Here is a 27136-nt window from a genome sequence, read left to right as displayed (position 1 = left end):
CAATCCCCCCCTAGAGGCCAAAAAACATACACAAGTACTGGTTGATTAGTTATTCACTGAGAGTGAGTACCTGAAGGAGAAGGTTGTCCTTTTACAACACCGTTTTTAGTCTTTTCTTCCGAATTCATTACTTCCTTGTAGATAAGTTCTGTAAGAAACAAATAACAGTGTCATAAAAAGCAAATTTCTCTTTAATATGCAAAAAAACCCTTACTGGCTATGGACAAATAATAACATTTTGATGGGTCTGAGTAAACTACAAATCAGTTGGGATTCCTTTAATCCTCTATTTCTACATTTTCTTGCAATAGCACAGAACTGGGCAAAAGTAAGTGCTTGCATTTGACCAAACAAATGTGGGAAGAATATATATTTTACTTGGTTCTGAATTCTTTAGGGGGTTTCTGATGACCTCTAACTTTATCTCTTAAGAACTTTAGTGGCTCAGTTTTGAGCACCCATATTTCTTCTATATTCACTACCTAAAAAGTTTTCATACTCTTCTCACTTTATTACTTCCCAACAACTTTCCAACTCATTCTTCATTTTTTACTAGACTCAAATCTTGAATTTGTAAAACTAAACTTGCCTGAACCCAACGTTAACACAGTTATTACATTTATTCCCAAAATGGCATCCATTTCTGGCTTTTTCTTTGCTAGAGTCAAACATGTATATCTTTTTACATTTAAGTTTCCCCTTTTAACTAAAAATCATTCAGTGCTACTCATTCTTGCTTTGTGACAGGTTCCAATTTATATAATCATTGTCCCTTACAAGTATTTCTTTCTCCAGTTTCCAATTTAGTCCATGTTCGTCCACAAGTAATATTCATATCCTAATACCTATCTACACATGAACTCATAGGAGTACCTTCTGGTCCTTATTTAGATCAAATTAAGTCTTTTCTGTCTATCATTTAGCAGCTTTGTTTACTTGGTCCACTGTTTGTATGCGCTCATTTTCCCATATTCTCCAGCAGGACCCCTTGACCAGAGAAATCTCTTTATTATATTTATAACACCTTTTTGTTCTTTCCTACCCTTTGTTTTCCCCATACGCCCCTACACTGGTACTTTCCTGTTTTTCCCCCCAACTTATGATGATTAATTCCTTCAAAGCAGTAAATATTTCTTCCCTTCAGATCTTCTGTTATGTTCCTTCTCATTTTGACCTAATGGTTTGCTATGACCTGCATTTAGTTTTTCATATTTATTCTGCTCTGTAGTTATTTATATTAGTTTAACAATTCTCCATAGTTTCTGCTTTATTTCACTCTGAGTATAATCTTGACCATGTATTATGTGCTTGGAAGAGTTTGGTGAAAAAAATGAACTAATGTGTTTATTCATTATTTTCTTACTTTGAAGGATAAATAAGCCATTTAGATACATATATTTTCTATTTAAATTTTCAAGTCCTATAAGTGAAGTGAATGGATTCATATATTAACGTTTATTTTCTAATGTCTAAAGCCATCTTAGACATAATTTTGTTCATTCTATGTGATAGTTTTATGTAAAAACATGGAATGTGTAATTCTGAAATTTTTAATTGAAGCTTGCCCTCCATCATGACAAATGCTTTTACAATCGGTACTATTTTTTAAATGTCAGTAATTAATTCCTTTCATTCTTGAGTAAATACAATATTGTTATTGGTATAAAAATATAAAGTTTTGAAAGGGTTGAGTATATATGAGGACAGTGTTAAAAAACGTTTGTTACTAAATTGCTTTAAAGGGAGATGTCAAAAAAAATAAAAAATAAATAAAAAATAAATAAAAAAATAAAAGGAGATGTCTTGAAGATAATTTGTTTTAATAAGGCAAAATTTATATTTAAGTGGTAAAGTCACCTTTCCATTCTTCAATGGTGTGCTCTCTTTCATCCAACTGTTTGTCATAAATCTGAGGTGGAGGCTGCAGAATAAAAACAAACTATAAGCTTTGTGTAATAAATATAACTAAAACTGTTACAGTGCATGGGAATACCTTGCTATTCATTGATTTGGGTGATGATCAGAATTTCATATAAATTATGGGTAATGGCAGTGGTACAGAAGTTCAAATTTTCCTACAGACTTATGAAGGATTCATTTATAAGTGGTTATTTACTGCTGACCAAATAAGGCAGCAGAATCCAAAGCAAGAGAGCACTTCCCAACACCTTCTGATTCAGGATCCAAGTCCAAGCAACTAACAGGTAGTCTTTAAAAAGCAAACGAGATGTTTGATTTCAAGAACCCAGAAGCTATTTCCCCCCATTCACTTGCCCTATAACAGAACCCTACACAAACTATTCCCAAATAATAAAATTTTGTTCCATTTTTGGATCTTCCTTCAGAAGAGTCTTTTATATCTTTCAATGGAATGTAGTACTAGTTCTTAGTAGAAAGACATATTCAGATCTAATCAACCTTTTGTGGTTTTTTTGAAGCATCATAAAATACCTTTATACATAATTGTGTGCCCTATATTTAAATGATACTTTCCCTTCTCAGACAGAAGACCCTGCCAATTGTCTATAGAGGTGGGTCACCATAAACCCCTGAGGGCCCCTTGGGAGACATGAAATGACAAGACCTTCAGTCTGAGTACTGAAGTCAGTATTTCTTTTGCTATAATGAGTTCAGAGATGGAAAAGGAGAGATTTTTCACAAATCCAGGTGCCTTCCAGGAAGGAGGGTCTCAGATAGATTACCTGGCCACTTTTCCTGATGAAGAATAAGATCTCTTATTATAAGATAGGGGAGATCTACCATGATGACCTAGGGTATAGCTCTACTTTAGGTCAAGTGACATGGAAAGGAAAACATCTCTTGGAAAATATATGACCATGAAGTAGAGAAGAGGCTAAGGAGCCTCATTGCGTGACAATGGATTGAATGAAAGAAGAACTACCAATCTCTGGTGCCATGAGAAGGGACACCCTAGAATTCATCCTATCCAATACTCCAAAAGCAAATATTGTTGTATGAAACTAAAAGAGCTACTCAATAAAGTGACTCAGGCCTATGAGGATATGCGTACCTCAAAAATGGCTGTCATAGGAAGGCTATGAACAAGATTTTCAAGAGACAGTTCCTGCCTTCTATCGGAGGTTCTTGGTCCAGGAGCAGCACCCTACTACTATAGTAGTCTCTCTTTACTACATTCAGAACCTCATGTAGCCTAAATCATGACAGACCTCGCATGAGTTACCCAGAGGTAACTGGGCGTGAAAATAGAAGAATTGGCCCAGTTGGGGCGGGGCAACTTAACACAATACCGAATTATTGAGAAATAACTACTGATGAGGCCAGACATTCATTTAACACCAGTAATTGGTACTGAGGCAAAAGGCTTTAAACCAGCTACTGTGATTCAAATGTGGCTGGCTGAGTAGTCTTTACTGAAAGAACTAAGCAAAATGAGACCCCCATCCTACTCCATGACACTAGTGAGAACACAGAAATACGGACTACATAAAGGTGAGGGGACTGGGTGATTAGGCACTGCCCTCAGGACCTGACCAAGGCAGAACCATCTACCCCAAACTCTAAAGGATTTCCGAATTATAGGAATATTATGACGTAATGAGTAAACGAGTAAAATAAAGTTATTTTTTTTAAATTTGTGAAACTGTCATCTAAGTAAGCTAATGCAAAGTCAAATACTGGCTATGTAAAGACACTTCATCAAGGGCAGGCTTCCCACTTTGCCTCTTCCTGAACATGTGTAATGCTGAGGGGAGGTCCCTTCTCAGGCACAGTCTGCATAAGCTCTCAGAGGTCTCCAGAGCTCTATGCCTTGTTGATGCCTCTTTTTTCTTCTAACAATAAACTCAGCTCAGGATCCTGTGTGCCTGGCTTCTCCATGCAGTGGATTTTTCCATTCAAGTTTCAAAACTGAACATGGTTCAAGAGTACAGCTCCTGCCAAAGCTCATAAATGCCATTTTCTCTTTGCAACAAAACTATTTTGAGAGAGGTTCTCCTTGGATCTTCATCATACAGCTGTTGGTAATGTATAAAGCATGAAGTACATAGACTCTAACCATGAACAAACTACAAGAGAGGAAAAGTACTGAGCCCAAGACTTTTCCTTTCAACAAACCAACAGCTGCAAAACATACTTGCATTATAGGTATGGCTGAAAGAGCTACATATTCAGAGTCGTGTGTTGTTGTTGTTTTTAAGAGGGGATGTAATCACCTGCAGTGGAAGGGTACATTCATAAAAAGACGTCTTCTGAATAATAATATAAAAGAGGAATTGACCAATAATCTAAAGAGAGTAATGTCATATTCAAACATACACACATATGTGCTTGGGCTGCAATCCTTAGATGCAACTGTGCATAACACTCCCTGCCTCCATCTTCTAAAGAGAAGCCGGTGTTCTATTATTCTATTGTTCTATCTCTCCCTCCTCTTATTAAACAGGAAAGATTTTCTTTGCCCAAGTAACAATCTAAATAAAAAAGAAATAAGCAGTGAGAATAAAGAGAAGGGCCCCAGGGAGTATTTTAGGAGATTTTAGTAGATTAGAACAATTTGAGATGTGAGAAAATTAAGGATGAAGTGAAATTAAGGATAATATACAGAAAAGTTCTTAGAGCTTGTGATTTGCATGCTTTTGAATATTCCTCAAGAGAATGAAGACTCTCTTTCTGTTATTTTTGAAGATTTTGGGCTCTACTTCCTTGCTTGAAATTTTTGCAGACATTGAGCCATGAATTCAAATGGATTACATAAACAATAACTTAATATGGATTAACTGTGTTTTATATTGATGTTATTCTATACACATGCACAAATCATTTCAATTAAATGAGGTTAACACATGGACCAATACATAATTACTATGAGTTAGTAAATATTAGAATCAATGTATTCATTTATTATTAAATTCGTTCTTTCAGTAAAGGTCTTAGGTACCTAATATGTTTCAGACTATATTAGAAATTGAAATTTCAAAACTGAATAATAAGGCTGTTGACCTCAAGGAGCTCACAATTTAGTAGGGTAAGACTCATATAAAATAGAAAATTAATATACAACATGATAAAAATTATGCATGTAATATATGGGAATAGAGTGAAGAAATTCTTAAAGTTTTTTTTAAATTTATTTATTCATGAAAGGCAGAGAGAGAGAGAGGCAGAGACACAGGCAGAGGGAGAAGCAGGCTCCACGCAGGGAGCCCGACGACTCGATCCCGGGTCTCCAGGATCACACCCTGGTCTGAAGGCAGCGCTAAATCGCTGGGCCACCGGGGCTGCCCTGAAGAAGTTCTTTAAAAATGCTAGCAAAACCTTTTGCTTCTTAGCGTAGATGATATCTGTACTAGTTTCATGAGCAAAAGGTGAGGGATGTTGTCAAAAAGAAAGGAGAAGAAGAAAAAGATGACTCTAGGCCAGGGGAATAGAACCTAGAAAACAGTATAGTGGTAGTAGATGTATATTTCTTTGTATGGGTGCACACACATGCAAAGAGAACTGGAAACAATTCTGTGATAGCAGATATAATATATGTGATCAGAAGTGACAAGAGATAAGAGCTGTGCGTAGAGAAGAAGATGGGTCAGGCAAAGGCTGGATCAAGGATGGTCTTAGGTACCATGATATGGAGCAAAAACTTCTTCCTGAAGGGGAGGAGAAGCCACTGAAGAATTTAAGAGAATGGCAAGGACAAATCTATGGCTGGATTGTTGAAAGACACAACTGAAAGCAGAGAGAAGAGTTAGGGAGTTAATGCATGATCTAGAAAATAAATTAAAAAGTCAGACTAGGGTAGGGGAAGTAAAGATGGATAGAAAATATAGATTTAATAATAATTAATAAATAGGAATAAATCAATTGGTAGAATTTTGTTTTTGATTAAATGTGTGCAATGAGAAAGAAGAATGACTCCCAGATTACTAAGCTGGGTAGTTGGACAATTATGGTATTTATGGAGCCACCTAAAGAAATAGAGAATGGAAAGAGGGAAATTCTATTGGTAGAGAGGTAAGCTAAGTGCTATGCAGGCAGAGATATCTTTCTGAGAATTAAATAGATGATTTGATGATCACAGGAATGCTGTTGTCTAGAGATGTACAGATTTGAGAATATCAGCAAGAGGTGTTTGTTGAAATCGTGACAGTGCATGAGGTCACCCATAAAGTGAATGCAGGTAGGAAGAGTAAAAAGCCAAAATGGACCCCTGTCAGACACCAAAGTTTAAAGATTGACCAGAGGAAGAGAAGGACACTAAGAAAGAAAAGGAGGAGAAGCAGAAAGGAAAGAAGAAACATTTAGAGAACTACATGCATAATAAAAATATTGCAATGCTATAGAAGTGATCAAACAGCTACAAAAAGAGGGTGTAATTCTCTATTTCTTGTAAGTGAAACAAAGGGAGATCTTGGCTTTTAAGGCACTAGAAAGGCATAATAAAAACCATGATTTTGAACCCCATAAAGATTTCCAACCTCAAAACTGCCACCACACCCAGAAAGATCCAGATAGATCCTTAATGGAAGACTTCAATACCAGATAGCAGCTAAAAAGGTAGAATAATATAAAAGAAGTGTCCTCAATGCCAGTATGGATATCAAATATAAATAAAACAAAAGGAACTGCAGAACAGATTATCACACACATGGTTTTAATGCTCTCAGATCTGCTTTCCCAACTATCTTTGAGAGTTTAATAAAGCAAGAACACTGTTCTTTATCTAATTAAGGGAAGTGAGTCACTTTTTTTTCCACTGAGAAGATACTACATGCTAGGCTCTTTATATATGCCCTTTTAAATAATCTTTAGATCAGAAAACTAAGATTCAAAAAATTCTCTTAAAAATATCTAAAGTCACATAACTAATGATGGATCTTTTATTAAAACCCAATTTAAAGAATAATTCAGAGCACATGATAATAGAGATTAATCTAAAATAAGGGATAATGAAATAATATTTAAAGTAAACATCTTTCTAAAACAAGAAATAGAAACACAAGCCACTGGGGTGACTGCATGTCTCGATTTGCTCAGAACAGTCCCAGTTTGTGCTTGTCCTTAGAGTTGCTAATAGTCCTCAGGCCCGTCACTGTCACAAGTGATTGGAGGATAATTATGTGAGCACCCTAAACAGCAATGTTATGACATGGCATATAGAGATAGCAGGTGTACAGTAATTAGAGGATGAAAAAGAAATAACTAAATTGCAACTTTTTCTATTACTGGGGTCTCAACAATGGCAAATGTATACCCTTTCCTGCTCTAAGACATCATGTCAGCATTTCCTCCCATTTTCTCCATCTTTAAAAATGTAAAACTTATCTATAAAATATGGCTTTTTCCAGAAAGCACAGAAAAGAGTACAATTCTATATAATAAAATTGGGACTGAGCAATATGGATTCTGTTGACATTGAGTTCTTGCTGTCGAGCATGATTTCTTGCTGAAGAGATCTCTATAATCAGTATCTCTTCAAATCCCTAATTGATTCCCCCTAGGTACAACTTGCTGTCTTATGACTTTATTTTATGTTATGTATTTAAGTAATAATTAAGCAAATGTATGAATTTACTCTTTCCTTAATCTTCAAAAGAATCCTGTCTTCAACAGCATCACAGAATGTTAGTAATATAAGAGAGTTTAGAGATTACCTAGTGCCACCCTATGCAAATTGCAAATGAGAATATAAAACAGCACAGGTGATTTGTCCATCTCATAGAGTGGCAGAGTTAGGAATAAAATGTAAATCTCTTATGGGAAAAGATGGCATGGAGGAATTCTTCTGGGTTGCAGAATGTTAAGTTGAATAATTGAACACAAAAGAATTTCATTAGTGACAAATTTGAGCCTGCCACTCTGATTTCTGTTCCCATTTTTTGTCAGTCTACACACATAACTAGATCTGGCAAGTATCACCCAAGTAGTCAACACTTACATCTTGAATGCTTTTTATCAAAATATCTTGGACACATCAGGACTTTTATACATGTGAATCTCAAAAGAGATGAGAACCAGATATGAGACATCTAAGTCATGCAAAGTTGCTTTTTCTATCCATTTTCGAGCCATGATTTAAACATTGTTTCTGTATCAGTCACGTTCTGAACCATATGACAACCATCAAGTTGGTGTTTGTTTTCTGCTTCTTTTGTCCTAATTAAGCATACAATATGGTTTTGTTCCACCTTTTTTTTCTCTGTGTTCTGCTGTCTTGTTGAAAATGCCTCATTTCAAGGCTTTAAATAGCATTTTCTTTCAGTGTGTGCATTCTCTATTAATTCGGCAGCTGGATCAAAGAAAATGATATTATGTCCTACTGAACTGTGTTTTGTTTTTTCATATTGACTTTTGCAGCTTGAGGAGTGTGAAAAGGTGCATGATTTATTGTAATACTTCATCCAAGAAAGGTGGATTTTAGTATAAAATTGGATCAGAAAATCCATTTAAAGAAATATGCAAAATTTAATTTTATATTTCCTTGAATATATACATAGAGAATAACTTGTCCAAATGTATTTTAAATGGTTGATGAATAGAACTTCTTAAAATTTTAATCTCCTGAGTGGAAAATAAATATTTAAATGGAATAATTTTTATATTGCACTAAATTATATCTACTTTTTTTTTTACAATTTTTTTGACTAATGACACTGTTTAGTGTGTTCCATTTTTTTTTCTAAAACTTTATATCCCTGTAGCACCAAGAATAGTTCATTATCCACAATGGAGTTCAAAATTTGCCTAAATGGCTTACCAACAGTTTTCCAAATTAATAGAAGTATAATAGCAATATGCACTGCTATCAAAATCGTTGACTAAACATAGTTATTTTCCAGAATTACATTGGTTCTCTAATATTATAACTTTACTATGCAGTAACCAATGACTTGCCAATTACCAAAAATTTCAGTGCCTTCTAAAAGTAGACAAATGATAATTTGTAATGTACTACTGTTTGATTGTTAAAAATTTCTCAGGCAAGTTTTAAAAACTATGTCTATGCTCTTGAATAGAAATTAAACAATCTAATACTACAAATGAAGTAAATGCCTTTTAAAAGTCTGATGAGTTGAGAGTACTCCACATGGGGGATAAAAGGTTAATAAAATCTGTCTCTGAAAACTAATATGACTAACTCTCCTTTCCTAAGTTGCCTTACATTTGGTCCCTAAGCAGGGCCCAAGAAAAAGTGCTCTCATGGGTATCCTGTAAAGCACAGAAAGGAAGAACAGGTAGGGAAGCATGAATGGCAAAGAAGAGTGACCTTAACAAGAACTACTTGGGTGCAGAAATCAGACTGTGCTATGTCAAAGAGTAAGTATGAGGTAAGAAAGACTTGAAAGACTTGAGTTGAAATAACTTCTTTAAAAAGTATTTACTGGGGGGTATTAAAGAATTGATAAGCTTTGACAATTTGGATATTAGGAGGACTGATGAAGGAGTTCAGGATGACTCACAAGGATTTGGTTCAATCATCTGGGTGGAGAGTAGTGCCATGGATTGAAAGGTGTGATGTGGGGGTAAGGGAGATGGTGGTTTTGTGTGAATAGGGGATACAACCATTTCAATACTTGACATGTTAATTTTGAGATGTCATTTTTAGTGTCAGTGGTATTAGATTTGTAGATCTGGAATTCAGGACAACTTTAGGGGACAAAACCTAGATTTATGAGTAATTTGTCAGTCAGAATTAAAATTAAGGTTGCAAAGATGAGACTCCCAGGGTAAAAAGAAATTAGGTCTACCTACTGGAGAGAGCTCCTGGGATTCACAATTCTAAGAGAAGAAAAGACAACTCAAACAGCAATGGAGATTGAAGAACAGGAGTGGTGTCACCACAATAGGCAAGGGGTGAACATGTCAGGAGGGAGAGTGTTGTCAACTATTCAAATAGCAAAGATGCATAAAATGACAGTTTTCTTTGGACATGGCACATAGGGAGCCACTGGTGATCTTAGAGAAAGCAATTTCTTTCTTTCTTTTCTTTCTTTTTCTCTCTTTCTTTCTCTTTCTTTCTTTCTTTCTTTCTTTCTTTCTTTCTTTCTTTCTTTCTCTTTCTTTCTTTCTTTCTTTCTTTCTTTCTTTCTCTCTCTCTCTCTCTCTCTCTCTCTTTCTTTCTTTCTTTCTTTCTTTCTTTCTTTCTGATTCTATTTATTTATTCATGAGAGACAGAGAGAGACAAAAAAAGGCAGAGACACAGGCAGAGGGAGAAGCAGGCTCCATGCAGGAGCCCGATGTGGGACTCGACCCTGGGACCCCAGGATCACACCCTAGGCCGAAGGCAGGTGCTAAACCGCTGAGCCACCCAGGGATCCCCAAGAAGGCAATTTCAATGTTTGAGAAGGGAACTACCATAATTGTGAGTAAATAAAGGCTAATTTTTTTACAGAAACTTGGCTATACAGGATATTGCTTTCATTGCTAATGGCACCTTCCATTTATAAAGATGAAGCAAAAAAAAAAAATTGGCTCTCTTGGTTCTCTAAGATGAAGGCAGGTAGACAATGTTTATTTGTATAATTACCAGTGGAAACTGACAGAACGAACAGAGAAAGAAGAAACCTACACGCAGAAAAGAACCAAACACAGAAAAATACCATATCCTGAGTTTTCATGGACTTTGTGTACCCAACTCTATCAAAACATGATCACTGTAGGCTCCTCAACTTCTTTATTTTGGTACCAGTCATACATACAAAGCTGATTGTCATATATCATCTCATTTAGTCCTTATAACAACCCTCCTCCTCTAGGTATACAACTAAAGCACGAAGAGATTAAATAATCTATAATCTATAGATAAGTGGTAGAAGCAGTGTTTAAATCCCAAACCATCTGAATACTAAATCCATGTTCTTTGCAACCAATTACAGCTTATAATACAGTTCCTGCTAACCCAACCTGTGGAAATAAATATATTTGAAAGTTTTCTTAGTCAAAAAAACCCAACAGAATACAATAGGAAAAAGTTAGTAATGCTTTCTCCAGCTGAAGAAACTCTCAAAAATGCTATTAATATTCCAGGTACAAATTTCCAAATCGACTCAATCAAGGGTTTGGTGTGGGCACTGTATTGTGATGCTGCCACCTGGTGGTTGGAGAAAAAGCAAATATTAAGTAAAAGATGCTTGACTGTGAGTTCATTTCCATCAATTTGCTCTCAACCAAGAGTTCTCAACTATGGTTGTATATCGAAGCCATCTCTGATCTTTAAAAATCCTGATGCCTGAATTGCACCCCCAGAGATTTTTTTACTTAGTCTGGAGTGAGATCTAGGCATCAGGTTATTTAAAAGCTCCCCTGGTAATTTCCACGTAGAGCCAAGATTAAGACCTCTACTATTTACATAGTAATCAAAGCAAGTTTTGTCATTTGCTTGAGTATGTTTCATTTGTATAAAATGCAAGAGAAAATACCACAGAGAAACTATGTGATTTTTTTCTCAGTCTTCAATGACATGTATTTATTGGTAGATAAAATGATTGTGGATAGAAATCATCATATGCCACGGTTTTAAAGAAGAGGAGTGGAGCGATTCATGAGTTGTAATTAAAGTGAACATAAGATTTGTATCTCATAATCAAATTTAGTCTTTGGCCAAAGTGAGCAAGAAGAATCTCTAAGCCTCTTGAATAAGCCATAGATTTCCTGACAAGAATAATGACAAGAGTACTGGTCTCAGAGCACTGTTGACTCTGACACTAGTAAGATGAGTGACCTTGGGCAAGTCGTTTCATTTGTTGTGAGTCTTAATTATCTGGAAAAAGTTCCATAAACTGCTTTATTCGGGAGGCAACAAATTCCAAGTGTAAACAAACATCCTTCCAGGTAATTTGGCAAATTTCTTTTGAAAACTTCAATGTGCAAATCACTGTAATATAATTTTTTATATACAAAAGCACTAAAGTTGTCTGGAAACATCATAGCACTAAGTGACCAGAGGAACCTTTGAAAGCTAGTAATAGAAGTTTTAATTATAATGTGAACTAAGTATAATTAGAAAGCTTAATTAAATAATGCTCTAGTGGCTTACAAGAAAGTTAAATTTAGATTTCTCATTTTTCATACTGTTCTGCAGCTTTCTCAGATGTTAGGTCACAAATTTATTAGCTTTATGCCATCAAAAAGTTTAATCATGTCTTGAAAATGGAAATTCTCTTTACCATTCCCTGGAAATTAAATTTTTCAATGGTTCTTTAATCAAAAAGGCTGAGTGATTGCACTACGAATCACCCAGTGTCCAAGTCATAAATCCTTCTTTTTCATTCATTCAACACGTATTTATTAACCAACTACTACATGTTATAATTCATTCTTAAATCCTACCACCCTAATCCCCAAATCTAATTTATAATTCATGTTGATTTTAGCTTCTAAACATCTCTTTAATCTTTTACCTACGTCTACCCTCAGGCCACCATCAGTTCTAACCTATGTTAATACAGATTTATCTCCCTGCCTTCCAACTTCTTTTTTCCTATTCCAGTCTCATTTTGCAGACGCAGTGACCTTCTAAAAGTTCACATCTCATAATGCTATTCTTCTGTTTGCTAGTTTTGAATGGCTTTCCTCACACCCAGGATAAAGCACATGCTCACAATGTTTAATCACTCCTTCTTTACTTGGTTCCTGCCCATCAGCCAAAATCATTTCTCACTTTTCTCCACGGTGTCACCCTCAAAGATTTGCAGTTCTCTTAAACCCCTTCTAACCCTGGGATTTTTGCATAGCCCTTCCTTGTGCCTGCCTTTCTTTACTTTGATAGTTCTTACTTTACCCTTCATGTTTCTATTAAGATATTAATCCTTCCAAGGAACCTTCTGTAACCCACATTCCTAAGTTGATTTTTTTCCTGTGTGCATCAATTAACTTAAAATTTGGACAACTTATCACTTGACATCTACTTGTTTTACTTTTTTTGTCTTAAGGACAAAAATTGTATCTTTGTTCATTAGAGTGTAACTCTGTACAAAATACATTATAGGCATTCAATAATGCTTCTTTGATAATATTTGAGTGAAGATTTGAATGAAGTAATAGAAGAAGCCATACAGTTATCTGGAGGAAGAATGGTCAAGGCAGAAGAAACTCTAATGCAAAGACCCTGATGAGAGAGCTTGCTTGGCATGGTTAGTGAATAGCAAGGTCGTCAGTATACTGAAGCAGAGTGGAGAGGCAGGAGTGTAGATAATGAAATCAGAAAGTGGTTGATGGGGTAGGGGAGTGCCTGGGTGGCTCAATCAGTTAAGCTCTCAACTCTTGGTTTCTGCTCAGGTCATGATCTTGTAGTCATGGAATACAGCCACCCATCGGGCTCCGCACTCAGTGAGCAGTCTGCTTCAGATTATTTCTCCTTCCCCCTCTGCCCCTTTGTGCTTGAACTCTCTCTATAATAAATTTTAAAAGTCTTAAAAAAAAAAAAAAAGTAGTCAGGGGCCAGTTCAAGTAGAGCAATGTTTTCTGAACTGTAGTCATTGAAACAAATAGGTGGGTCATTACTAGCATTTTTTAAAAAAAGATTTTATTTATTTATTCATGAGAGACACAGAGAGAAAGAGTCAGAGACTACGTAGAGGGAGAAGCAGGCTCCATGCAAGGAGCCCGATGTGGGACTCGATCCCAGATTCCGGGATCGCGCCCTGAGCCAAAGGCAGACGCTCAACCACTGAGCCACCCATTACTAGGATCTTTTAATATAACCAAGAATAATGGACTGAGATAGAAAATATCAAAGTATGAAGACTTTCTTTGTGTTTGTGTGTGTGTGTGTGTGTGTGTGTATGCTGGATTACAATATAAAACATATTTCTTACTATAGGTTATGATAACAAGATTTGGAATAACACTGAGGTATAGCCTTATAAGCCACTGCAATTACTTTGCATTTTCTTACAAATAGGATGAGAAGCCAATGGGGAGTATTAGTTGAGTAATTTTGTAACCTGTTTCACATTTTGAAAGGAAAACTCTAGGCACTCTGGAGAACAGACTACAAGGGACACGAGGATCAGAAGACAATTTAGAGACTATGACATGGTCTAAGGTGAGATGATGTAGACCAACGGATGAGTGATTTGAGTCAAGAAATATTTAGAAGGTAAGGTCAATAAGATTGGTTGAGGATAATCATCATTTTCTAAGGGTTTCCTGAGGCTTAAATGAGATTGGATATGAGAGACGGTTTTATAAACACTAGAAAAATGTTCAATATACTACAGTTGAATTCAATTCAAATTAAATGTATTGACCATATGATATGCATCAGCCACTGCTCTCATCACTGTTTCCTGCACTCAGTAGGTAAAGCTGAATTTCTGCTTCCAAGGAACTTTAGAGGGGTGGAGTTTGGAGATACAGGCCTAAACATGGATCATTTAGGCACAATGGCACATAGAAGGTTATAAAAAAAAATGTTAACTTTAAATTTTGAGAAGCAAAAGCTTTTGTTGCAAGACTTCCCACAAACAAAGGCCATAGTAGCCTCAATGATATCTTACAAAGCAAAAATGAGCTTCTAGGAAGCTAGAAATACATTCTTTTTTTTTTTTGTAAGAAATACATTCTGAGTAAAAATCAATATAATACATTGTATATAAATATTATTGAATTTGTCTATAGTTAAGGCCGATGTCATTTACGCCTCTGCCCTATAGTCACAAAACAGAAGGAAAATGAACATGTGGGAAAATCTTTTGCACTTCTATGTTCCTAACATGACTCAGTAACAATCTATCCTAGGGACATTAACCAGAGAAAGCCATACTCCCCAAATTAGTATAAATGACCAGCCCTAAGATGCAAATCCATGGTGAATACAGAAACATGGTTATAGAATGAGAATTTTATTAAGGAAAATAGGTTTGCCTATTCTTTACTGTCACTATAGAAATACTATTGTATTTTAACTTAAATTTTAATATTTTTTCAATTCCAAAATGCTTTTATTAATTTAAAAATATATAATTTTTATACAAAATTTTTTCCTCTTCTGCACAGATTTCTCTGACAAATCTTAAAACATAACATAAAGATTCAGGATTAATAAAATTTTTCAATCAAGTATAAAGAGTTCTCCTAATCTATTAATTACTGCTGCTTCTCTCTATATGGATTCAATATGTCCAATACATTATATAAGAAAACACTCATATACAACTTTTATACACAAAATGTTTATCAAAAAGTGGCAAATATTATTACTTTAAATTCATGTCTATTCTGTATTTTATCAGCATGTAAATTATTAAAAGACCTTCTTTCTACGTGATGAAAAATAGAGCTTTTTAAAGGATATTATGACATGATAAAATGAACACTGGCTTAGAACCTTGGTTTTTAGCTGTGTGACCGTGTAAAAGTCTATTTAAAATTCTGTAAAATAGGAATAATGGTATCTAGAGGTAGTGGTAGGGTTTCTTTTGGCTGGGGTAATGCAGGATAGAAACATGGGTGGAAGGTTAATAAAAGTCAATATAAAAGTGATTTAAAACAGTTCATTAATTCAATGAATTATTCTGAAAACATACAGTGTGCTAGGAACATGTAGTGACTTAGACAACCCCAATGAATGAGACAAAAAGAAAAAAAAAAAGCCCTTATCCTCAAGTTGCTCCTAAAGCAATAATATTTAGGGTATGTGTGGTGAGAACAAAGTGCTCTGAGGCAGGGGATAACTGGGTAGGAAACAGAATCATCTGAGGGTGACAGATTATTTCCAGTTAATAATTTGACCACAAGAATCTGATATGCCCCACACATCCCATCAAGAACCATTATCTAAAGGAGTGCTGATCAATTGATGACCATAATGAATTTATGACTGTTTCTTATATATGTTGTGGAAGACAAAAGGTTGAAAATCACAAGTTTCTTCTTTAGAAACATAGAACATAGAGAACTATGTACTAATGTAAGCTATTACCATTCACCTTATTTTTCCATTTAATTAATACATTTCCCATAGTGGATTTCCTTCAAACAGAGGAAATGTCTTTTCATTCAGTAATGAAAAAGTCTAAAGATGAATTTAAAAAGCAAATAATTCTGAGCTTTATATTAATAAAATAGAAATAAATAACATTTTTCATTTACCTTATGTCATATAGGTTAAAGCTGTTAGGTTTAAGCTATTTCAATCACACTGTAAGTTAAAAGTCCTTCTTTAGTAACATCAAGTGTTTTCAAAGTTTACTGACCACTTTCACATAGAATATCTTATCTCTTAAAATGTTATTGGATGGGACACTTAATAGGTAAAGTTTAGTTGGAACAATTTTACTACCAAAAACATCCTTAAATCTGTTTTTTCTTCATCCCCACTGCCATTTGAAGTTAATTTACCATCATCTTTTTTTAAAAGGGTTTATTTATTTTTAGAGAGAATGAGAAGCAGGAGGTGGGCAGAGAGAGAGGGAGAGAGAGAGGATCTCCAAGCAGACTCCCTGATGAGCACAGAGTCCCAGGTAGGGCTCAATCTCAGGACCTTGAGATCATGACCTGAGCCAAAAACCAAGAATCAGCCACCCAACAAAGTGAACCCAGGAGCCAGCCCCTCTCCTCCACCTGCCCCATCATCTGTTATCTTAACCACTTCACTAGCTTCTTTGTCTAATATTCATCATCCCACCAATTAGAAAGAATGGTCTGCCTAAAACACACACCTCTAATTGATATTCCTCCAGTCACTCCTCCTACCTTCAATTGTTCAACACTTCAGCGTGGATGCTCCCTGGGGATGCCTTAACTGTGCTTCCTGACCTTGTCTCTGCTTACATTTCTCAAATGAACTGCAAGAAGGTCTTTCTTCTCTTCTGGTGTTTGAATAGGCTACTTTGCCTTCTACCTCCTTTTCATTTGGCTAACACTTACCCATCCTTCTTGTTCTATTTAAGATTCTTCTTCCTCCTGAAAGTCTCCTCTGCCTACTAAAAGACAGGTAGTATATTATTCCTTTGGTTTCTATAGCACCTTTTCATAGAATTTATCAGAGTGATTATAATTTCTCACTTATCTATCAATCCCACCACACTATATGCTAATAAATAACAGGAAGTAGGTCTTTTTATCAGTATAATTAATGAGTCCTCAATGACCATGTCTAATTGAAGTTCAATAAAAATTTAGGGAATGAATGTAGTGGACTTATCCAAGGTAGAATAAGGTCCTGAGTCTAGGTCTTCTCATTGTAGATCTTGAATGGTATCCATTGTACTCTACTATCTTCCTGTATCATGACCTTGGTCTCCACACTCTGTAGCTCTGTCTTCTCCCATTGCCTGGAACCTCTTGGTTTGAAGCAGCTACAATATTATAAATTAACTCATTACAAGCCAATTTTTTTTTTGCTTAGATTGTTACTAAGCCTTCTATTTGTGGTTAAGCTTAAGAACTCTCCTGTGAGTGTATGTGTAAGAATTATGGCCAATAATAACCTTTTTGTGTGATCAAACAAAAATCACAAAGCAATGGAGCAAGGACCATGAGCAAGCCTGCTTCATAAAAAGTGGGGACACACTGCTTTATTATGAACACAGCATTCTGATGCGCATGACATGAAACAAAGTCACCAAAAGTGCTTTCTGCTGAACTTAGCTCAAAATAACAAACATCTTAAGGAATTTTCAGAAAAAGTGACTGAGGCATAGCATTTTACCCCTCCCTACTTTTAGAGGAACATGCAAGGAGCTCAGTTTTCAAAAAGCACATAAAGATGAGAATCAGATTCTCCTTGGAATTAGATGCTATGGGGAATTTCTTTTGTTCATGAATTAAAAGCACTTTTCATAAACAATAAGTTCTATTCTTTCACAAGATATGGTAGGCCGATATTCCACAAATGACCCTGTGAGTCTCCTATTAAACCTTCACCAAGTTATGGAAGTGGTTTTCATCATTCTTACAACTATCTTGCCATTAAAAGGGAACATAATAATTTTATTATAGCACATACTCTGTGTAAGACCATAAACTTTTAATAGACTTATAAAAAGGGAGTGTAACCTTTTCAATATTCTGTGTCATCGTTGGATGAATCCATTTTATCTTCTCCTTACATATAACGGATGCCCTAGGGCCTAAGCAATGGTTCAACACTTGGTAAGAAAATGTTCAGATCCAGTCTTTTCCCTGAATCTGAAGGTTCCCATGATTTAGCACTCAAGAATGCTTTTTGCTCTCCTTTTCCTGATTCTACATTTCCCCAAACTTCCAGTCCATAGACTTTTGGCTTTAGTACAATTCTAATGGCATGCTAACTTCATCTCTGCAGTTTTCATTTGGGGCTAAAAAAAGTCAAGATAAACATTCTACAGGTTTAATGGCTGTCTATTTTCATATGACTACACATATATTTTCAGCATCATTAAGGATTATACTTACTAATCATTTTCCGCTCTCTGCCTAGAATGTGAAATGTCTCAATTTACCTCTTAACATTGATAGTATAACCAACTCTATGCATGACTTATGATACAAGATGGTTGACTCATTTAACTCTATGATACCCCCTGAATAATGAAGAAATTATGCCCTTTTATGTGTTTTCCTGTTCACTTATTTGTTTCACTTTTATGTTGCAATGCACAACAAAAACACCTTCTTGGAAAACAGACAAAGAAACAAACAAAAATCTTTGGAAACAAACAGGGGCAGAGAAGAATGGATAGTGCAAAGGAGATATATCCATCATGAGGACAAACAAAGTAGCAGCAAGATATAAGGAAAGGGGGACTCTCCAGTCTCATGAAATCTGCTATTTTCTGTGGAACAATGCCACCACAAAGCTATAAAATGAACCTGCCAACTCTTGAAAGCTTCATAGCCATGAAAAGGTTTGGCCACTTGAAAAATAGACACTGACTACTAATTTCTATTTCTTGAGAAAATACATTCTTAATTTGCCTAGGACCACAGGAAACTTCTTCATATTGTCAATAAATTTTAAAAGTCATAATAATGAAAATTGGAAGCATAGTGCTTTACATTTATCTGTCACTTCTTCTTACATGCCCTTCCTTTAAAAAGTAGGATGTTTACAGATGAAAGGTCTCTTCATACAAATAAAAGTAATCTCAAGGAAATAAGATGAGATTTTCTAAGCAGTGCATTAATTCTTTTGGTTATACCTGTAACTGGTGGTCAACGTTAACAGTAAATTATCCAGATTTTCTAGCCCCCTCACCCAAAACTTTCTGTGGTAGACTAGTGCTTTTTAAAATATATTGAGAGTTCAATTTGGAGATAGTATGTCCAAAAATGTCATAATGTTTATGAACTACCCTAAGCAATCTCTAGGAAGATGTACACATATAATTACAGGCATGCAATTTCAAGACTTTTTTGATAAGACCTGAAAAACCTATCCAAGGAATCTCTAGTGGTAAATGATTCCTAGGATAAGAAAGCTTAGTTCTGGATTGTGAGCTCCTAAGGGCAGGGAAATGTTTCCTTGATTTGTGCATTTTAGCTTTGGTACAGCGCTCAACGTAGTACTAGGATGCAATAAGCATTTGTTAGACGGAATTGTGCAGGATGGGCATATGGATATTTGGGGATTTTCTTAAAAAAGAGAATATACTATGAGAATATAGTATTAAAAAGTTTATCATGCAAACTTCATCGGATCTGGTACAGTCAGAGGAAAAAAAAAAGCATTTTAAGTAGCAAACCAGAAGATATTTTGAAACTTAAACAAGGCTATCTACCAAGTAAGCATTACTACTAGGAATAGAACAAAGGTGACCTTGAAATCACAAGGTTTCTGTATAATTAATATGGGGGCCTTGCAGAAAACATCACCACCTCTGCAGTATTAGTTTCTTTATCAATAAAGGTTGTATACTGAAAGCATTCATATTGATAAGTTAATGGGTAGGAATGCCTTACAGCTGCCTTTGAACTTATATACACAGTAGTTTAGAGGAAATTCTTTTATGAGACAAAAAAAATTGTGGGGAAGAAACCATCTAGTTTGGTTATTTTAGCAACATTGCTGATAGACAAATAAGGCAGGAATGCAAATTACCAAATAGGTTATGGTTCCTAGAGATTAGCCATTTTTATGACCTCTACAAGGCAAAGCTATTGAACAGAGTGTCTCTTCTGATCTACTTCTTTTTTTTTTTTAATTTTATTTATTTATGATAGTCACAGAGAGAGAGAGAGAGAGAGAGGCGGAGACATAGGCAGAGGGAGAAGCAGGCGCCATGCACCAGGAGCCCGACGTGGGATTCGATCCTGGGTCTCCAGGATCGCGCCCTGGGCCAAAGGCAGGCGCTAAACCACTGCGCCACCCAGGAATCCCCTGATCTACTTCTATTCTTTCCCCCTCTTTGTTTTCTTTTTCTTACTATAAAACTTGGTAAGTTTTCATTGACAGAACGCCTTACAAATTCCAACATCAACTTCTTTGCTTACCTCTTAGGGAACAGCTTTAAAAGGGAAAAGCATTATGTATTATTTTCTCCCACAGTTTATGGATTACACTACTTCGTTGCATCCTACACAGATGCCATAATTGAATAATCTCTTCTTGCCAGGATGAAAATATTAAGAAAATAAAATACAGTCTCACAAATGCCTACTCCCTTGAGTTAAGTAGGTGGATCTCATAGTATTTAGAGATCAACGAGGAGAGAGGAAAAAATTTATAGATTTGGAAGAACTTGACAGAATATTTAACTCAGCTTTTTAAAGAGCACCAGATGTGGAATTTTCTAGAGAAATAATTTCTGCTGTTTCCCCACCTTTTGAGAAGAATTCTCCTTCAGAGGCCTACTTACGGGACTAACAGCATTCACTGTCTAAAGGGCTCAATGTAGTATATGAAAAGAAAAACTGAAGCATAGACTCTACCAGTCAGCAAAATAGGTATCTCCTGAGAATGAACTTCAACTACTCTAGATTTGACACTCGAGAATCCCATTTATTCAGTGGATTCTGAATATCCCAATGATTTGAAATCAAGGGGAATGCTTTTCGTCAGTAGAACAATTTGCTAAAATTAGAGACAAATAAATTAGTGTCTGAGTGAAGTACATATTTTTCTTATAAGTCATGCAGGGAGAGGGGCCACTAAAAGCAGGTGGCTAAATCTATGTACAACAAACATTTTGACAAGCTCCCACCAACATAATACATGGAATCAAAACAATTCCAGTGTGATTCAAAAGATATCTTCACTTTAACAGCTGAGGCACTGGGGATATGAAATGTAATGCAAGTTATATTTTCTCTAGAAGGCAATTAGTAAATTGCTCACATTTTGCTGCTGAAAGAGTACACCAGCATGAACAGATGGAAATTTGGAATTCTGCAAATGGCAGATATTAGAAATTAGAGACATTGATTTAACTTTCACCAAGCAAATGAGAATCACAAAATATGAATTGCTCTTTCTATAATTAAACACATAATTAGAGTGCATCAAATTCACATCCATTGTAGCTCATGTTTCTTCCTACTTATTTCTAAATTTATAGACATCCTGAGTATTACAAACCTACTCAAAGTTCAAGTCCCCACTGAAAGGGTCTTCCATGACAGATAGATGGCACCAAGCTATTTCTCAAATTAAGTGTGCCAGGGTGTTGCCTTAGCTTTTTCGCAGCATGCTGTATGCTGTGATAATAAGAAATCATAAGACTCAAAGAGGCAGTCCTTGTGTCAGGACAGATGGAGAGAACAGCTGAGAGAGGGATTCAGCCAGTTTATTAACTCTGTGTGAGTAGAACAAATCATATTTAAAAGACTTCATAGGAACATTTAGTCTGAGAAACAGAATTTAAATGATGGCAGTTTTAGGATGGAGAGAAGAGAGTAATGATATTTCACCTTACAACATCACTCAGTAACCTCTTTGTTTTTCCAACTCTTGTGAGTTGTCCACAGATTACTATACAGAGCAAACTAGTGATGGGCACTTGGGAAATATTCAGACTGATTGCCAAATTTAAAACACCACAGTGAATGCTATATCATACTATGGAAATGAAATCACTAACATTAAATATTTCAGGTACCATTTTTATTTATTCTTTTCCTTGCTCTGAAATGGGGCAGATTGTTCTACTTGTAAAAATATTTAAGAGAATTTACATATATTTTTGGATATTTTTTAAATTGCTAGGAACAGTCTGAGAAATCTTTTTGAGAGTAATTCTCTTGATAAAAGCTCCATATAAGACTTTCCTGACAGAACTCAACTCACGTGCTTTTTCACATACAGATATGTCTGGTTGTAAGTGTGAAAGAAAACATTCTGTAAGTTTTCCCATTTAATTTCAAGGAGAAAAAAACATGATTTCCAGGATCTAAAAAAGGGGGGGATTTTTTTTATTTCTTACTAAAAGTGGGTGTACCTATATAGCATCAAGAAGCAAACTAGTAATAGGATCATTAATAAAATCCTCAGTCGGGGATCCCTGGGTGGCGCAGTGGTTTGGCGCCTGCCTTTTGCCCAGGGCGCGATCCTGGAGACCTGGGATCGAATCCCACATCAGGCTCCCGGTGCATGGAGCCTGCTTCTCCCTCTGCCTGTGTCTCTGCCTCTCTCTCTCTCTCTCTCTGTGACTATCATAAATAAATAAAATTAAAAAAAAATAAAAAATTAAAAAAAAATAAATAAAATCCTCAGTCATACTCAGAGACTTAGTGCCATTTGTCTTTTTTTCTTTAATGCAAAGCAATGGAGGCAATGGTTTTTAAATGTTAAGAGACACTAGTTTCCTTATTATTTTGGTGAGATATAATTTTTCACCCTCAATAAAAACTTCCAGATTACTATTCTAAAATATTCTAAAATAACTCAAACACTGCAGATTATGTTTGTTTATTTTTTTAATAATAAATTTATTTTTTATTGGTGTTCAATTTGATTATGTTTGTTTAAATATTTAAAAGGTCTTTTCTATAGTTTGAGAGCTACTATTAAATGTTTTATAATACACTTTATATCCAAACTGCTTCCTACTCAGGCACACTAAAGGCAAACAAAAATAACATCTATTAACTGTTTAAGCATGTGTCTGTATCCCATGAGGGAAATCAGGAAACAAAAACAGTGGTTTCTGAATTTCAAACTGATTGCTTCTTCTGAAGCTGTCTTCAGAACATGCCCTAACCTTTTGGTATGACTCATCACAGGGAAATGTCAGTTACAAAGAGGATAATCCCTTTTCCTCTCAATGGGAGAGACATAGCCTATGCAGAAAACTGTTTTCCTTTATAACTCATTTAAATCATCTCTTCTAGATACTTTGTGTTTAGCACAACAGTGTTAAACTTGACTGATTTAATAAAGAGATTATAAAATATTTAAAGCAAGCACATATACATTTTATTGAGTCGTTTATTGCCAAAGTGGACAACTACTGATGAACTGTTTGAATAGTAGATGCATCAAATTCATATTCATGGCAACCCATAATTTTTCTTATTTCTAAATTTATATACGTTCTGAGTCTAGCAGGATTCATTTAATGCATTTATAATTGAATGTATTTATAAGCCTATTCTTTACCACATTGTTTTAGGAACTATGAACTAAAGAGAATTTAGAAGAAGACAACTAAGCCACAGTTAATGAAGATAAAGATAATACAAACAATAGATCATTAATGAAGTAGGTTTAAGAGAAGTTAACACATGATATTCATAATCAAATGATTTAGTTTTTACTATAAAAATATAGTCAAGGGAATAACAAGTAGAGAATGAGAGTAATTTCCCACCATCGTCCTCAACCACTTGAATTTTGTCTGAGGGTTCCAGATAGTTAATATATTTATAGATGAATCTTTAAATTATAAATGAAGTCTTTCCATTACTTAGTATGCCAACTTCAGGATTCTTTGATTATTCAATAATAATCTATGCATTTAAATTACTAAAACCTGGTCAGGGCATTGATTTATATTCAAAGCCAAATAGTTGTTTAAAAAAAATCATAGCTAGAAATAAATGAGCATGATATTTTAAGTATAATTCAAAGCAACTGATGTGCATCTAGTTAAAGATTAGAATATATTCATTGCGACTTAGCTATAACTGGTTAACACTGACAGGGACAAGTATTTATTACACATTCTTCCTATATTCAGAAAATTATACACTAAACAAGTTAAATAGTCAAATAAGATAGATAGCCCATATTTGGAAGAATTATGTCCAAAGGTGATATAAGATTCCCAATCAATAAAAATTCCCATTAGATGTTAACAGAATAAAAGCCCACGAACATCAATGAAAGCGGGAATCTTGTTTTTGTTTTACCAGCACCTGTAGGTCAGTGGGATACATAGTTCAGGTTCAATGAAATTTAGAAATGAATGAATGAATGAATATTAAATTGTTAATAAATAATCAAGGCCTAATGTGAACAGCTCCATGAGAGCTGAATAAAAAAAAAAAAAAGAGAGAGAGAGAGAGAGAGAAAAGGCTAAGAAGAAAAGGAAAGACAAGGAAAAAATAACGAAGAGGTGGATGAGAAGACAGATTGATACAGGTTTTGTTTTGGGGTTTTTTGTTTTTTGTTTTTTTTTCCCCAGTTGGCAGTGGCAGAGTAGAATTAAAACAACCTAAAGGAAAACAGATGGCTGAATCCCTCATCCTCCCCAAGCACACATTGTTCAACACTGGCTCAACAACGTTTAGCTTCCTCATCAACCTATAACAAATGACTGAAAAAGTGACAACAACACATAAAAGGTGGAAACTATATACATTCAACTTAAGGCCCAATGTGAAGTTCTCTTATGCCAAGACTGTCAGGTAGGCATAGTACTTGTGATTCTTTAGAAAGAAATCACAAGATACTTAAGAAAATGGAATAATTACTAGGGCTTATTAGAGGTAATGTTTACATCACTTTAACCTAGTGAGGCCCCTGAGCACCTCTTCTGATCTCCCAAAGTTTTGTGCTTTCCAGATTAAGTCGGTTTTACTTGGTCAGAGTTTTAGAGCTACAAATGAGGAAAATATGGATAGGTGAGGGCCAGCCCTCACTCTGTTTGCCCACAGATACAGTCTTCACCCCTCCTTTCCCTGCTCTGTATCTCAGAGGCCAGCCACTAAAGACTGCATTTCCCAGGCTCACCTATTGGCTGATTTAGGGCTGGTCTAGCTGACAGGAGGGAGATACTACTAGGAGTTGGGGGGAGTGGAGAAAAGCCAGGCTATTTCTCTGATTCCTCTTTCCAGAAGCAGCTCTATCTCCTTTGTCTCTGTAAGTCTGACTCCCACTAGATAGGCCATCATTACCTCAGCCTGGGCTACAGTAAACCAGTTCCTCACTCCAGGGTTGGTAGTAGCTACTACCAACTTCTACTACTAGCTTCCTAGGATTGCTAATCTCTGAGTTCCAAAAGTACCTGTTCTTGACTTTTACATTCCAATCAGAAAATATCCTTAGCTTTGCCACTGTTTATTTAGTTTTTATTTATTTATTCATGAGAGACACAGAGAGAGAGGCAGGCAGAGACACAGGCAGAGGGAGAAGCAGGCTCCATGCAGGGAGCTCGATGTGGGATTCAATCCTGGGACTCCGGGTTCACGCCCTGAGCCAAAGGCAGATGCTCAACCGCTGAGCCACCCAGGGATCCCTTTGCCACTGTTTAAAATGCACTAGTGTGGCATCTGTTCAGAACTCTGATATATGGCCACAGGTCTCTCCTGAACTGCTATCTGCCTGTCCTATCTGATTTGTCCACATACTGGCATCAGCTGTCACCCTGAATTGCTCAGACCAAGCTCTGGAGCCTGTACTACTTTGACCACAGGCTTCTGATTGTCTTCTCAATGCTTTTTGGCCCCATGCTTAGCCCTATTCTATTTTTCTCATGGTTTCTGGTCCTGTGTTCCTGTAGCTGCTCACAATTAGACACCTGATACTCTGTTGATAATGCTGAACAGTAGCACAAAACCATTCTACAATGATCTCTAAGCTCTCATTTAAGATTTACCTTGAACAACAACAACAAAAAAGATTTACCTTGAACATATTTCCAGATTTATGCAACATTAAAATTCATATATCTATTTGCAAATGATATATCTGATAAGAGGTTAATGTCCAAAATATATAAAGAACTTCCACAACTCAACCAATTTAACATCAAAAACAAAACAAAACAAATAATCCAATTAAAAAATGGGCTTAGGACCTGAATAGACATTTTTTTTCCAAAGAGGATATATAGATGGCCAATAGATACATGAAAAGATGCTCAACATCACTATTAAGGAAATGCAAATGAAAACCACTATGAGATATCATCTCACATGTGTCAGAATTGCTAAAAGGAACAACACAAGAAACAACAGGTGTTGGCCAGGATATGGAGAAAGGGAGAAGCCTCATGCACTGTTGGTGGAAATGTAAATTGGTGCAGCCACTGTGGAAAACATTATGGAAGTTCCTTAAAAAATTGAAAATAGAAATACTAGGGGTGCCTTAGTATAGGGCTAAGCATGGTGCTGAGTTGGTTAAGCTTCCAGGTCATGGTTTCAGCGCAGGTCATGATCTCAGGGTCCTGAGATCCCTGGTTCAGCTCTCCACTTAGTGGGGAATCTGCTTCCCCTCTCCCTCTCCCTCGGCCTTTCCTCCTGCTCATGCGTGCATGCATGCACATAGTCTCTCAAATAAATAAATAAATCTTTTTTAAAAAATAGAAATACTATATGATCCAGTAATTCCACTACTGGGTATTTGCCCAAAGAATATGAAAACATTAATTTGAAAAGATATATGAACCCTATGTTTATTGCAATATTATTTACAATAGCCAAGATGTGGAAGCAACCTAAGTACCCATCAACAGATAGATGGATAAGGAAGATGTGGTGTGTACACACACAGACACAAAACACACAATGGAATAGTATACACCACCACAAAAAAGGAATGAGATATTGCCATTTGAGACACATGGGATAGACCTAGGGAGTATTATGTTAAGTGAAATAAGTCAGACAGAGAAAGAGAAGTACCATATGATCTCACTTATACGTGGAATCTAAACATTAAAACAAATGAGTAAAGAAATAAGCAAAAAGCAGAAACAGACTAAGCAAAAAATAAACTTGATGGTTGCCAGAAGGGAAGGGGATGGGGGATAGGAAAAATGAATAAAGGGCAGTGGGAGATACAGGCCTCCAGTATGGA

At 35.7% G+C, this 27136-nt stretch overlaps 1 protein-coding gene across 9 annotated transcripts in view; it reads right to left on the bottom strand.

The window, feature by feature from the left end:
- The window catches only part of MAPK10 (mitogen-activated protein kinase 10), a 305461-nt gene that overhangs the window by 15641 nt on the left and 262684 nt on the right, over positions 1–27136 (bottom strand). For all 9 annotated transcript variants that reach the window (XM_038582223.1, XM_038582225.1, XM_038582221.1 and 6 more), the window contains 2 exons: positions 1858–1921; positions 71–148 (listed from right to left, as the gene is read on the bottom strand). In XM_038582223.1, coding sequence (XP_038438151.1) covers positions 71–148; positions 1858–1921 — 142 coding nt within the window. The remainder of the gene's footprint in view (positions 1–70; positions 149–1857; positions 1922–27136) is intronic.

The sequence above is a fragment of the Canis lupus genome, chromosome 32, assembly GCF_011100685.1.
Source record: "Canis lupus familiaris isolate Mischka breed German Shepherd chromosome 32, alternate assembly UU_Cfam_GSD_1.0, whole genome shotgun sequence".
Classification (NCBI taxonomy): domain Eukaryota; kingdom Metazoa; phylum Chordata; class Mammalia; order Carnivora; family Canidae; genus Canis; species Canis lupus.
The sequence above is the reverse complement of the archived record's forward strand: the minus strand, read 5'-3'. Positions and strand labels throughout refer to the sequence as shown.